Below are 15,318 nucleotides of genomic sequence, written 5' to 3' on the forward strand. Positions count from 1 at the left end.
GACTCTTTTATAGTGAGCAGAGATCTAGTTGATGGAGTTTGGGCAAGATTAATTTCATCCTAATGCAGATGTTTGCCATTGATTATACAAATTGGAGATATTCAAAACTGAACCAGAGAAGGCCCTTGAGCAACCTGAAGTTGGCCCTGATTCGAGCAGGGGTTGGACAAACTGACTTCCCTTCCAACCTGGACTGTTTCATTACTCTATGAGTTGCACCACAGACTTGTGCTAGGTAAGGCTCCCCTAATTACAGCAGGAATGTGGGCCACATGGCTTAGAGCATGGCTTCTAAATTTACATGATGGAAATGCCAACTGTGCGGTTTGAGGAGAAACTGGGTGGGTACAAGTGTATGGTCTCACACCATCCTTGTCTCCTGCTGTGTTTCCATAGGTGTCACCACCGTCCTCACCATGACCACACTAAGCATCAGCGCAAGAAACTCATTACCTAAAGTGGCGTACGCGACGGCCATGGACTGGTTCATAGCCGTCTGTTACGCCTTTGTGTTTTCTGCGCTGATCGAATTTGCCACCGTCAACTACTTCACCAAGCGCAGCTGGGCTTGGGATGGCAAGAAGGTGCTGGAAGCCCAAGAGATGAAGGTCAGCCCTGTGGCCAAGGCTGGGGGGGGAGCGGGTGGTGAAGAAACACTGCACGAGAGAGCTGCGCTGGGGCCAGGAGTGGGTAACATGCAGCCCCGCAGCACTCCGGGAGGCTGGATGCTACTTACTGGGGTCCTCAGCTCAGGTCTCAACTGGAGTGGTTCTTGAGGGTCGAGGGCGGAAGGGCTTGGAGGGCTGGCCACTGTGCTTAGCTGGAGAAAAACACCCAGGCCTGACTGCTCACTTTTCCCTCCGTCCTTCTGCACGACCATTTGCCGGTGGAAACATGAATGCGTGCATGTTTTGGTCTTGCTCCGCCGGTGGTCTCCTCTCCTTTCTTCTCCCTCCAACCCATAAATGTCACGTTCCATGTTGCTAGCATGCCACACAAACCGAAGTAGGCCATGGGATGCTAGCCTCACCAATGGAGATGGTCCTACTCCGCTGTGTCCCCTGTGGCTGGTATCCCTGACTGTAGGTCTCCCCTGGCACGGGCAAGCATGGTGCAGTGATGGGAAGGTCTAATGCTTGTGCTGTTGCCCGCAGCTGCCGGCAGCTGCTGCTTTGTAAGCTCGGGCAAAGAGGGTGGGTGGGAAGCAAGCAATCAGAAACGGCAACTGGCAGTAAATTAGTGCCTAGCATCACCCACGTTTTCCCTTCTCACTCGGGATCAGCCTCTCTGGCAGCTTCCTTCCTGACAGCCACCGCTACCCCTGCTCGTGCCCCCTCCCTCCTAACTGATTTAATCTCAGCTGCGCGGAGAAATCGCTTACTGTAGCATGCTGCTCCTTGTTTATATTTATTGAATCAATTTGAAAATCAGCTTTGTCCTTGTTCTTGGTTCTGGAGCCTTTATATTTTTCTCCTTTGCATTTTAATGTGTTGTTTAAATTTGTTGTGGGGCTGTATGCAAATACCTGGCAGAATTGCAGTAACTTTTGGGAAGACAACAGCCAGTCATCTCTCTGGTATGGAGGTCAAAGCAGGAGAACAGAGGCCTTATGGAGAATCACAGCCATCACTGGGTGTTGAATGCCTCTCTCTTGTGTTTCTTGGAATCTCTCTTATCTGTTTGCTTTTGCAGCTGTGGTCTAAGCAACAGACTCACGGCAGAAAGGCTCCAGAGGAGGCCAGTTGATGGTCTTCCACTTCCATCGTGAACAATAACGCTAATCTGGCCTCTAGAGATGAGAGAAGCCTTTCCCGGGTCATTGGCATGAGCGAAGGATCAGAACAGGTCCTCAAAGCAACCACATCCCTTTCAGGGACAGGAAAATCAGCACAAAATCAGGATTCACTGACTTTGCTCAGCCTTGAGCAATTATGTGAACTGGGCACAGCCAAAAAAGCAGCAAAGGCTCAAAAGCTTGTATTTGTCACAGAAGAAGCACACTCCTTAATTTATTCATTGACCCAGCACTGCAAGACTAACAGTGCTGAAACAATAGGGTAAGAGCAGGCAGAATGTTTGTGCACATGGTAATCAAACAAGAAAACAAAGGAGGACCAGGAATGTTTCAGAGGGAGTGCTCTTTGCGAGTTTGCTGCTATTGGTATTATGCTGGAGAATCAGGAAGGACTCCAAATTTGGAGATGTTTTTTCAAGCTAACCCTAATCTTTATCTTAGAAGGCTAACCCGCTCCCATTCTCTGCAGCTCAGAGAGCTCCCTGAAGAGTAGTGGGCTTCCAGGGAGCTTGGGAATACGATGTGTCACCATATTTGCTTTTCATCTTTATTCCATTGAATATTTCCAAGCAGTGAATTTGCTACGCAATGAAGGTGCCTCATTGGCTCAGTTTCAGCCTTTAATTAGCTCTTCTTGAAACAATTGACAAGCCAGGTGGTGGAAACCACAAAAGAAAGAGGAGGCAAAAGAATAACTATTGGCATTTTAAAGTGTTTGTATCAGGAGTAAAACTACCAGTGACAAGCCCAGGCTGAGCCCTGGTCTCTGGAGAGCCTTCCCCCCAGCCAAAAAGAATGCTTTTTATTGATGTGATGGCAAGGATCCTCACTCCAGGTTTGATTGTTTCATTGCATGAACATGAAAAAAAAATCAATAAGCATCAGCCCTTCCCTCACCTCAAATGTAGGCAGCACTAATGCTTCCCATCCCATTTGAAAGAAATCACTACCTTGCAAAAGCTGCTGGTTGGTGACAGGCACTCCCAGCATGTTCACTGTTTCAGGGCTGGTTCCATTCTGTCCTTCTCCCCTCCAGCCAACCCATCGGTTTAGATGGGAACAGAGCATTTTTTCCGGTAGAATCTATCATGATGGGCTGATCTTGGTGAACTGCTGATCTCTGCATCATAAATGATTATGATGATGTTCTGTCTGTAGCCACAGCTGAGTTGTGGTTCTAGCTGGGAGCTACTCTGCACATTCTCTGCAGTTCTCCTCTAATGAAAGGCAGGCAGATATCACCATAGATGTTACCAAAAGTCCCTTTAACACGCACTCTGGTAAGATTTGACTAATGCTTCTTGGACCCAAATATTTTTCAAACCTTTCCTGCCTGCCACCAGTAATCACTAATTGTGGATGAAGGATTTCCTCTCCCTTTGTATGGCAGAGTGGCTGCAACCAACCTAGAGGTGCAGATCAAATTGGAGAGAGGTATCTGAATCCAGTGTGGAAAACTCGTTAGTAAAGATGATTTTAAAAAAAACATCATCAGGAGGAAGGTGGGAGATGGCGGTAGTTGGGGACGAGTGAGAGGCCAAAGAGATTGAAAGATGAGTGGTTTCAGTAGCCAGGAAAGCTCTTTATCTCCAGCATCCTCAAAATATCTTGTTAAAAGGATCCACTTCAGGACAGAAGGGCTGTGTTTGAACAGAATGAGATCCATTCATCCATCCATCCCATCCCATCCATCCGTCCCAACCATAAGGATGGCCATCTCTGGAGCCAACAAGGTCACTTTCTGAGCAGCTGTTACAGTGAGGATCCAGAGAGACAACTATTAATGGTGACTTTGCCACTGGGAAACTCATGAAGTCTGCAAGGATGACATTTACCAGGGAGTTCCCTGCAAAGAAGTGTTGTCTGTTCCTCAGGATGGAAGGTGCTTTGGATCTTTGGAAGATGCTTACTTAAACCCACTTCTGCCTGCAATGCCATGTCTATGCATAAAATCTGGTTTAGCTCTGTATCTGTGCTTGTGTGACATTGCTCTGAAATCCTGGGTGGCAAGAATCAACAAAAACAATACAAGTAGCTGCAGTCAGACACATGAAAACAAAGAAAGACACAGTTTGGATGGAGGAATAGTCCTGGATCTTTATCCTTCTCATCCTTAAGATAATAATCCTGTAGTGCATGGTGAGAAGGTTAGGTCCAGGCTTTTTATATACTTTTCACATGTCTTTTCACTAAGAGAAAGTCACCAAAAAGCATCCTCCAGACTTCTCTTGATATGATCATCATGGTTTTCTTTCTTGTATTTTGGAAGTGATGGGGATGCTCACCATATGCACTAGGTGTCTTTTCCACTGACTGAAGCCTAGCTCTTTGTCCAACTCACTCTTCAGCAATTCTAAAGTTTGCCCCTTGATCCAGGTCACTTGGGAATCATTCTTCTTTCTCCTTTGTTTCTTTCCATTTGTGGCATCTTTGTTTCAATCCCCTCCTTGCCAACAGAGAGGAACTAGAACCAACCTTGACAGGCCACCCTTTTCCACCAGTTTGAAGTCTTACAGACTCATGGGCTGTTTCAGACCCATCTTTTTTTCTGCCTCACTATGGTAAATATGTTTTTGCTGGGACTTTCCCTTGCTGACCATGCTCTGCAGCCCATGTGTCCTTTGTCCTACTGCGCTTGCAATCACCTGTAGCTCTTCATAGCACTGCAAGTGATTTATGTTCTCAGCATCTTCACTAGAGTCCATGTATCATTCAACAACATTTCACTGTCTTGCTCTCAACACTATCTGCGTGGTGTATTGGGCTGATTATTGACTCCATCCAACCTCTGAGTCTGTCTGGTGATCCAGGGAGCATAAGATCATTAGGCTCAGTCCCACGTAATCTGAATGAAGAGATGGGAGGGATGAGTGATGCCAAAGGCTACACCAGTGGCTGACAGTAACCTGGCATTGACGTAGCCTGCTTGTTAATGCCAGATTGCATTGTTTGGAGTCTTTGCCTCTGCTCAGGGTACAGGCATCTCAGTGTAAAACACTTTGCAGCTATTATCTGATAGGATCAAGTCTCTGGCATGCTGCTGAGGCGAACTTTGGCTGGCATGAGGAAGGAGTAACATGTTTGCTGGAACAGCAACTGCAGTTGTTGGGCTTTGAATTGTAGGATACAAGTATGTCAGAGACTAGAGCTGCTTGGAGATCAATAAAGTGACTTTTCTGTAGAATGGCAAGTGGCAGATACCTTGCATTTCTCAAGTACTGAAGATATTAGTGATGGTGACCTTCAGAGTGGCCTGTCAGAGGGATAGTGCTTCCAACCCAAATTTCTAGCCGAGGAACAGGTGCAGAGAACTGTATCTCCAGCAGATCATAGGCAGAACCAGTAGTTCCCATAATTTAGATGTTCAGCCATTAGCTCCTCAACAGAAAGGCTTGAAGACAAGAATATTTAACAAAAATGCTGTTATTTTCCAGTATGTGTGTTGTGGAAGAACTTGTCAGACTGCAATATCCAGGGAACATATTTATCTCTAGACCAGCTTTCACAGCTTTTCCCTCAGGATAGCAGCGCAGGGGCAGCTTTATGCAGAGGTTCAGTCTCCCTGTGCCCAAACAGGGCCGTAAATGCAGGAATTGCTTTGCAACATAGATGTTTTAAATGGGACAAGTTTTCAAAGCAAATGTGGGGTTGCCTGCTGTTTTTCTACTCTTTCCTTCTGTTTCAGTATGTCGTGGAACTCCTCACAGATAAAGGTGCAGGGGGAAGGCTGGGGGCTACTTTGCAGCTGACAGCAATAAGCACATTTTTCTTTGTTTGATTGTCAAAATCTTGCCCAAAACACTTACTTGTAAAGCACAAGCCAGTAAAGTTCCGACTGAACCATTTCTTCTGACATCTCAGGAGCAGAGCACATACAGAGCACACACATGTGCCTTGGTGTAGGCAGTGTGTGCTCTGGGTGCTTCCCAAAGGCTACCCAGGCTCCCAGCTCTGACCAGGGCAGAAGACTCCATAGGCAGCTGGAAAAAGGCCCTGGCTGTAGGCTCCCAAGCCTCTGCAGTACCTGAACAGCTTCATCTGAGGTCCAGAGAAGCCCAAGTTGATGCTGGGGGGCTCTGGATCACACTAATAGGAGCAGTAGCTTGCTATCACCATCCACAGCATTCATATTTGCCTGACTTTGCTCTGTTTCAGCCTGCTGTTTTCAGATGCCTTTGGCCAGGCAAGACGAATCCACTTTCCAAGCTCTGGGGCAGAAAAGCTAGCCAGGTTGAAAATGTCATGTCACTTGTAGTCATCTTATTCCTGTAACAAATAACACAGCTGATTAATACTAAAATAATCACAGTGCACTTCAAATTACATTCTGTGAACAACAATCTGGTTTTCATTTCATTACTGATTATTAATTATTTTATTACCTCCTGTAGCTCTGTTAATAAGTAATCATACTTAAGCTTATTTAAATATTTTAGAAGGTGAAACATCTTTAGTCCTTTATTTGCTTCTTGTCAGCTCTTTAGCAGGAAAAGTTCACCTGCTGTGCAGGGGGTACAAGTTAACATGGCTCTAATGATTGCAGAAATCAGTTGCTCAGTTAATCGTTAAAGATCATAACACCCACTCCCATAAAAGACTATGAATATGGTCTGATCAGTGGTTTAATCTGATCTGGAGTCTGAAGGCATTTAGACCTCCTTCTAACAGCAAGGTAATTTCTGTAATTGCTGGCATTATTACAAGGCTGCAGGCCTGGCTATGATGTTATTGGAGGGGGGTTTAAAGATTGCACAGAGGTCTGCTTTTAGTGTCCCTCTGAAAATCACTGTGGAAAATTATTTCCTAAGGTACCCAGAAATATCCATGGTGATTGTGGACACATTTAAACTGGAAGTACAGTATGAAAGCTAAAGCCCTTGGAGTATCTCTGCAGAGCAGACTGGGCAAATGTGGCCTTTGCAGCTCCCAGTGCTACCCAGCAATGCTGTCTGCTACCAGTTCCCAGGCTAGGGTAGGGAGATGTACAGGTCCTGCTGGCTGCACACTCTCCCCTTCTCCTGACGATCACTTTGTACATAGTTCCCTCACATGTACATGCAAGACCATGCCAAGCACCCCTGGGAAATGCCCGGATGAGCCTTACCTTGTGTTTCAATTGCTTTTGAATAGAAAATGAGATCCAAAGTCACACCTCCTTCTCAGTTTAGGTATTAGATCCCCACCATGAGTCATTGCTGTATCTAATGCTGGCTCTTCTGTAATTACAGCGGACACCACATGGAGTACATGAGTGCTGGGATGTGTAGGATGCCTGATGTTTGCATATGAATAGATTTCATTCGGTGGGCTTCTCCTGGTAGACCTGGATTGCTTTATATGATATGGTCTACGGTGCAGCTGGTCTCAGGCCCCTGACAGCAACAGGAAGATCCCCAGAGTGGGGGTAACACCTATCATGACTTCCTAGCTCCGTCTTCCTGTCCACTCATCTTCATTAACATCTGAACTGTCTGTCTTCAGCATCTTCCATCATCCTTCAGTACATTGTGTCTGTCACGTAAGTGCCTCTTTTGCCATTTGCTATGCAAGCCCTCCTTCCTTCCCCACGGACAGCGTGGCTAGTCCTGAAATCCAGGGCTAGTGCAAATGCCTTCTATCTGTTCTGTATCTTACCTGGGTAGGTCATGAGGTGCTCTAAAGGGTCCCAGAGAAATTTTGGACATTGTGATGTTAAGTTGTGAGGTATTCCTGTGAGGTATTTGGGGCACTGAGGCAGTGTATGATATGGCCTTGTAATATGGTGCAAAAGTATTGCAATGCTGTCACCCACATTCTTAAAGCCCCACTGGCTTTCTGCTACTGCTACAAAAAAAAAAAAAAAAAGAACTATAATCCTCTGTCATGTCTCCTCCTCTCACCTGACCCAGGAAGCAGGCCAGCAAAGCAGAAGATCAAACTCTTCCTCCAGGATGACCACACGGGGTGTCATTCTTTTCTAGAGACTACATTCCTGCATCATCTCTCCATGGCTGAACCTTACATGCAACAGAAAACACTGCCCAGTTGAGAGAGAAAACAAGGAGTCTGTGTAGTTTGAGCCTGCATTCACTTATACTAAGCTGGTGATATGCAACATAGACCTGGCAGCTCTCAGCCATTCAAGGAGTCACCTGTCTGGGGCAGCTACTACTCAAGCACAGCTGCACACACCTTTTTATACAACTACTCTGATCTAAGGGGCTGCAAGGAGGCTACAAACCCAGCTAGTGGCTTCAGTTACTTGACTTGCAGCAGGACCTAGCTGCCAGGCCAGGACCTCTTTGTGCTACGTGCTGCATGCCAGGCTTACACGGAGTAGCTGGTCCACCCTAGTCCAGCACGTCCTTATGCTCCAGCAGCCCTCAAGTGGCAGATGTCATGGGTTCTGGCCATCTTCTCACCACATCTTCCTTCCCTTCCACAATGCCTTCTTGGTCTCTTGCTCCTCACACCCTTTTCCATCTTCTCATCTGGGCAAGCAGGTAAACTCAGAGGACAAAATGTTCTCCATGCAATTCTACAGTCACTTCACCTCAATTATGTTTTTTTTCTTCCACCTTCCCTAGAAAAAAGAGCCAGTGGCACTAGCGAAGAAAACCAACAACACCTACAACATTGTTGGCACCACATATGCCCTCAACATTGCCAAGGACCCTGGCCTGCCCACCATCTCCAAGAGTGCTGCTGCCACTGCTACTGCCACCAACATACCCCCCAAGATGCCCCGCATAGAGGAGAAGCTCCCAGAGAGTAAGAAGACATACAACAGCGTCAGCAAGGTAGACAAGATGTCCCGCATCGTCTTTCCAGTCCTCTTTGCTATTTTCAACTTAGTCTACTGGGCCACATACGTAAACCGGGAGTCAGCTATCAAGGGAATGATCCCCAAACAATAAAACCAGTCACACAAACCTTCCATCAGTGAGCACCATCCAGGCAGGAATTCTCCAGGGCTTTCTTCTTTCCTGTTTTGTTTAATTATTATTGTTCATTTGATATTATTATTATTAGATCGTTCTTTTATAATGTAAACAAAACGGTGATTTTAATTTAATCCCGTATACTTTAGTTTCATTTTACTTTGTCTCTGATGATGAAAGGAAAAAAAACAAAAGGATCATAACAAGTTGTGCCTCTAACATCGTGAGTCTGATGTCCCCCATCTGTCCAAGTCACCCTGTGCTTCCGTTTCTCCTCCTCTACCTCCTGCTGTTCCCATGGTCTGCATGCCACTGCCATTTCACGCTCCACTCTGCTGAGGGCTGCTGCTGCAGTCCACCCCCTTCCTCCTCTTCTGCGATGGACTGCCCTAGCATGGTGGATGCTCCTGGTGGCCTGGGCTCAAGGATCTGGAGGCCTCCAGAGTCAGTCTGTCAGCTGGGCTGCTGGCACTTTGTGCTAGGTGGTACTCCCCAGGCTGTGGATGCAGGTGAGCTGGTCCACTGAGGGAGCAGTGCAGTGTGGGCCAGCTTGTAGCCCAGTGCCTGCTGGGGGCAAACCCACCATTGCTGTGGTCCATGGAGCCATTGCAGTGGTGGAACAGGGTGGCAGCATCTTGTAGGTATGTACAGGGCTTCTTCCTCTCTGTCTTCACCAAACCCAGCTGCTGGTTTCCTCCGTGCCTCTCCCCAGACAAGAACTGGTGAGAAAGGTCTTGTCTGTCTGCCATCCTGCACTCCTGGGGCAATTCATGTTAGAGGGTGGGTTGGTTCCTACCAGAGAAATAATTTTTTCCAGGGTCAGTCAGGAAGTGAAGACAGGAGCTTTATAATGCCTTGGAGGAGACAGTAGCTGTGAGGCTGCATGCATTCAGCATCAGGACTGGAAGCCATAGAGTTTGTGTTCAGATGGGTGGTTTATCACTTTCTCTTGGCCCAATCCACTTATCCTTCTTGGCATCTCCTCTCTGTCCCCGCCCCTTCTTCCAGCTCCCCATTCATCTTCCTTTGGCTACTCAGCAGCCCTCTGTAGTATCTCACTGCTCACAGGTGGATTTAGGCAAAGAAGCCCCTACCTCTCAGGTGATCCACACTGACAGGGAGGAGCACAACCCAGGGGAGTCCAGCTCGTGGTGCATCCCTGCTCCGGTGCACCAGAGCAGCAGTGATGTTGGTTCAGGCCAGCCCGGGTGCAGGCTGTTTCCTGTGGGACACACTGGGGCCACCTGTGGAGGTGAGTCAGGGGACAGTCGGTCCCTGAGTACCTCCCTGCCCCTGCTGAACAGATGCAGCTGAGCATCCTTAGCACCATGGGAGAACAGCAGAAGGCATTCTTTGAAACAGCAGGGTGATACTGCTGTCCTGGAGAGCCATGTGAGCCAGGTGCCATCCCACAAAGCCATTGAGATAAGACCCAACTCTAACACCTGCATGCTCTTCCAAGGAGAGTCCTCCAGTGCCTTGGAGAGAGGCTTTTTCTCCCTTCCTGGCCACTACAGTCAAGGACCCAAACCAGTGGTCATCCCCTTCCCAGCAGCAGCACAAGATGGTGGCATCCAATCATCTGTCCCCACTCCCTGGTGCCCAGACCCATGGACACACTGTCCTGCTACAAGGAAGGACATCCTGTGCCTGGTGAGTTCTCATCCCTAGGACGTGGGCAGCACTGATCCTGCCAGCAGCCCTGCTCCCAGGGTGGGATGCACCCCCTCTTTCCTGGCCCCCCTGAGCTGCCCTCAGCACATTTTGGGTGCATGCAGACAGGCCGAAGCCCCAGCACCCCGATGGTGATGTCTTCAGTACTGCTTTGAGCTGCTGTGCCGAGTTCAGTTTACCCCTGCCCATGCAGGAGCAGGGCTGAGCACAAGGCACAGGATTTGCCCCACCTGGAATATCCATGGGGATGGCAGGACGGAGCATGGAAGACCAGGGCACTTTGTCCTGCAGCATGGGTGACACTGGTGTGTGTCCTGCCCATCCCTAACCAATCTTGCTGGCTCACCAGCAGTGCTGTCGCTCCCCCTGCCTTCAGCTGCGGTGAGGAGGGGAGCCCTGAGACATTTAGCTCAGCCCCTGGTGTGTTCAGTCCACAAGTGCATCCACACCAACAGGCAGCATCAGGCAAGAGGTGGCAACCTCCCCGCCCAAGCCGATGCTAAGGAAACCAGCTCTCTCCCCATACTCCCCCACAGCATCCGCCCCCCAAACTGGCCATGACATTTCTACAGTGCCTTTCATCATCGAGGGCTCCCTGCTGGGTGGTGAGGAGGGGAAAGCCCAGGAGCTCTCCCTCTTCGCGCCCAGCATCGGGTTGTAGGAGCAGAGGGAGACTGCACCATCCCCAGCCGTTCTGCTGGGCAGGGGGGACATCCCGGCTGCTTTTGCACCTGGGGCACCCGGTTCCTCCTGGCACTGGCCTCCTGCTGCTGCAGCCACCCCGCTCTGACAGCCCGGCCGCCCCAGCGCTGCCCTGCCGCGGCCCCGTACCCTTCGCCACTGAGGCTCCTGTGCTCCTTCCATGGGAGCACCGTCCCCTCCAGCAGCGAGTGCCATTGCTGCCACCCTTCTGCTCCCCGGGCTGTCCAGTGGGAAGTGCTATGCTAACCAGTCGTGAGGCTGTTTGTTTTGGAAACTACTTGGATGTCATTTTCTTAAATAAGCGAGATGAAGTGCATCTCATAAAACATTCATGTCACTATAATACTCAGGCCTAAGTGAATGGAATAGAAACCCTATAAAAAGCAAAACAAACACAATAAAATGGTAACAAAGAGTATATTGTGTTTACTAATGGAATTACATCAAAGGCAAGTTTAAATACAGGATCCAGTGACTTAGCTGACTTGAGCTGGCCTCGCCGTAGAGGTGGTCTCCTCTGCAAGCCTGGGCATTCCCCAAAATCCCTTCTATCCCGAGGGCCACATCCTACTGCACATTGCCTTGCTACATGTTCCTGTGTCTGTTGATGCCTGCTTCACAGAGCTCTCTGTAAACTGTCAGGTCTTACCATTAGCTTCTTGGCAGCCCGAGCACCTGTAGGCACTGCCTTTGTTGCCCACCCAGGGCACAGTGCAGCAGGGTGATGCTCAAGGTGCCGGGGCTGGACCTCTCTGCGGTGCCAGGGACAGCACTGGGGCAGCATCTGAGCCTCTTCACTTACTGCAGGTGATCCGACCTGTCTCGCCAAACTGTTGGGGTGAATCTCCTGCCAGTCTCTTCCCCAGTCCTTTCCTCCCTGCAACGCCAACATTCTTGTCCGTCCCCAGGACACAACCCACCGATCTGGCTTGCCGGTGACACCCGTCTGCTGGCTCATCTTTGCTCTTCCTGACTCCAGAAACTTTGCTCTCTGCCTGATAAAAGGCTCCCTTCCTGGATCTGTGTTAGCACGCCTTGAAAGCCAAGTCTATTCCCACCGAAGCCTGGCACTGGCTTCAAGTCTTTTTGCCAGCTGGAAGCAGAAATACCGGCATCCTTTGGTTAAAGACAACAAACCAAACAGGATTTGTAGTTTGGCTTCCAAGCAGGGAAGCATTTCGGGAAGATAGTTATAAATAAGTGGTTTAACATCTCCTGCCAGCAGACATCACAGAGAAGATAATGTTCTTTTTTTTTTTTAAATCTGTCAGCAGCTCAAATTGGGACGTTTCCTTCCCAGCTAACACCAGGCTGCTGATGGGGGCTTCATCTAAGAGCACACCAGGCCAGAGCTAACCTAGCATCAGTTACTGGGGTTTACTGCTTGCTGTGATGGTATCTAAGGGCTCCATTTTTATAATTGTTCCTGTATAGGAACAGATCTGTACTTGGCCATTGATAATCTAATCCACAGTTGTGCACGGAGTGGGCACTTCATTTCGCTGTGAACCTCAGTACTCCAATATTTCTTTTCTTCTGGCAAGGCCCAAAGCCTCCCTGACTTGATGAGCATCTCCCAGGCAGGAATTAGAAGTCTCTGAGGGTGATAAAAATGATCTGTTCAGTCTGCGCTCCTGTTCTGTAGCTTGCACCACCTGGGACACAAAGAGTGCAGTCCAAGCCTGCAGTTGCATTTCGCCTGAAAATGTCAGAGGGACATTTTGGCGCTGGCAGCTTACCTCTTCCCTCCTCTGTAAACTGCATATGGGCAAAAGCAGTGTGGCTTTCAGGAGCTCTGTGCCCCAGGGAGGCAGGGGACGGTTCGGCTGAGGTCCTCTGAGCAGGCAGGGGAGGCAGCACGTGGTAGCTGTAAGCGCCGTGTTAGTGCTGTGACATTTCTGCAGGGTGACATGAGAAGGATGGGGGAGAAGTGGTCCCTTGGTGCCACCTGTTCTTCCAAAGGGCTGATGGAGTTATCCCCATACAATACCTCAAAAGCTTCTTGAACATCACCAAGCAGGACGGTGACACCCGAGACAGAACTTCCCAGTTCTCCTCCATGCACCAGGCTCAACATAAGCAAAGCTGGCTTCGCTACTCCCTAGGTTTCACAGATAAGTGCTGTGGCCAACACAGCTCACCCCTGTCTTGATCCTCGCCAGCTCAGTAGCACTGGCAGTGTCCTAGTTTGTTTGCTGTAAGACATCTCCTGTGCAAGCAGACCCCAATGCTTGCTGTTGCCAGACACAAGCCATGCATGCAAACAAGGTCATGACCAGCCTGTTTCTGCAAGCCTGTCCTATGGACACAAGGTCTATTCATTTCTCATCTGCTGCCTTGATTTCTTCTGTCCATATCTTGGATTCCTTTCAGCCATCCCTTGGGGGGATTAAGGGCTGCATCATGTAGCAGGAAGGGGTTTCTCTTGCTCCAGATCACCTCACATTGGAAGACCCTCTGTTCTGCTACGAACCTCTCTGAGACCTTCAGAAACCTAGAGCTGTTGCCTGTCCTGGAGGTTGCTGTAGAAACAGCCTCTTTGCAGTTCTCTTTGCAGCTGCTGGAGGAACAGAGCAGTTAAACACAGGCTGCTGTTAAAGGAAGGATCACGGTCAAAGGTGAGTGGCTATTGAGGACAGGTACCGCACTCCTCCAGCGTGCCAGGGCATGCCATGAGCAGGAGAGGACCAGGCAGCTCCCGATAGGTTCACCTGGGAAACGGTTTGACAGGGATGTGCTAGTGTCCCCCCTTCCACATGCTTGGTCCTGGGGGTGGTGGAGAGCCGGTGTGGGGCTGAACTGTCACAGCATCAGGCCAGCCCTTGCTCCAGGCCCTCTTCCCCAAATTGTATGCCTCTCAGGGGCCACACTTTAACCCACCTGATCAAATATCTGTGTGGATTTTGCAGACTGGAGAGAAACAACATTTCCCTGACTTCTTGGTGGCTGTTGGGGGTGGGGAGGACTCAGCCAGGATGACGGGCACATTCATGAAAACATAAATGCTCTGTTAATGTCAAAGTAGGGAGAAAAAAAACCCCAAACAATTCACTAATCCTCTCTCCATATCAAGCTAAACTACTCCTGAAGGCATTTTTGGCAAGATGCCACAACATGGATGAGACTGATGGCTTCCAGGTATAAATACTTACTGTTTGACCTTGTTATTGTTCAGTCAGCCAAAGGATTTTACATATATATATATGCATATATGCATATATGCATGTGTATACTTATGCTCACAAACTCTTTATACCTAAAAGTCAAACCTCCTTCTCTTTGAAAGAGAAAATGGCCACTTTCAATTACTTTACTTCCCTCTCATTCTCTTTGCTAAATCTTCTGGAAAGAGGTGCATCCCTCTCCGCTGGTCCTTATATGGCTTTGGGAGTCACAGGGAACAAAGGGAGCAAGGGACCCCACGCTGGGCTATTGGTGGAGGCTTGCTGCCTGGACCAAGGTCACTGCTGGCAGTGCTGCCCAGCACCTTTCAGGAAAACTTAGTCCCAGATGTCATAACTTCTCCAACACAGCCCTTGTCCTGTCCGGGACACTAGGATGTTCCCAGGAAGGCAAGCGTGACTTTTCAACAGCTGAATACCATAAGCAATTAGTCCTCACTCCATAGCACAACCAGGGATTGTGTAGCTGAGCATTGCGAAGTGTTGTGAGGTCTCCACCCTGAGCCTGCTTCAGGAGGGAGCACAAAACCTGGTGGGATCCATTCCAGCTGTCCCTGGTCAGAGAAACACCACAGGTAGGGGCTGCACCTCAGCTTGGGCTGTTCTGCAAAGCAAAGGGAAGTGCTGGCCCTTGGCCACTGCTTGCTGCTCATCCAGGTGGGATGTGCTGATACGTGACTATGCGCAAATTGTGGGAGGGGTCAGCAAAAGCATAGGCCTTTGCTGCCACTGTGTCCTGGACCCTCACCTGATGTGCAGCCCCTAGCATGGTGCCCAGCATCAGCTCCCTTAGTGTCACCCCTTCATCTGCCCCTGTCTTAGGAGAAACGTTTAGGCAGTGATCCTGCAACTGCAGTCATAGCTCCTATATTCCCTCCTCTGCTGCTGGAGAAAGGTTCTTGCGGTCAGCGGCAATTGCCGCCTGTGCCTTGTGGTGTCCCAGCCATGAGAATGAAGGATGTCACCACACATAAGCAAACAAAGCCACTTCTCTTTCTGGGTGTATGCCTGCCTCCCGCCATGGGAATCTGTGCTGCTTTAAACA

At 49.1% G+C, this 15,318-nt stretch overlaps 1 protein-coding gene across 2 annotated transcripts in view; it reads left to right on the top strand.

The window, feature by feature from the left end:
• Positions 1–14,131, top strand: part of LOC104318832 (gamma-aminobutyric acid type A receptor subunit alpha3) — a 75,568-nt gene extending 61,437 nt beyond the window's left edge. Inside the window, exons 9-10 of one of the 2 annotated variants that reach the window (XM_069811167.1) lie at positions 397–608; positions 8,362–14,131. In XM_069811167.1, the coding sequence (XP_069667268.1) occupies positions 397–608; positions 8,362–8,691 (542 nt within the window). In that variant the 3' untranslated portion in view covers positions 8,692–14,131. Of the gene's footprint in view, positions 1–396; positions 609–7,023; positions 7,314–8,361 lie in introns of those variants that run through there. The other variant, XM_069811169.1, reaches the window with a different exon arrangement.
• Positions 14,132–15,318: the final 1,187 nt, after the last annotated feature.

The sequence above is a fragment of the Haliaeetus albicilla genome, chromosome 23 (genome assembly GCF_947461875.1).
Source record: "Haliaeetus albicilla chromosome 23, bHalAlb1.1, whole genome shotgun sequence".
Taxonomy (NCBI): domain Eukaryota; kingdom Metazoa; phylum Chordata; class Aves; order Accipitriformes; family Accipitridae; genus Haliaeetus; species Haliaeetus albicilla.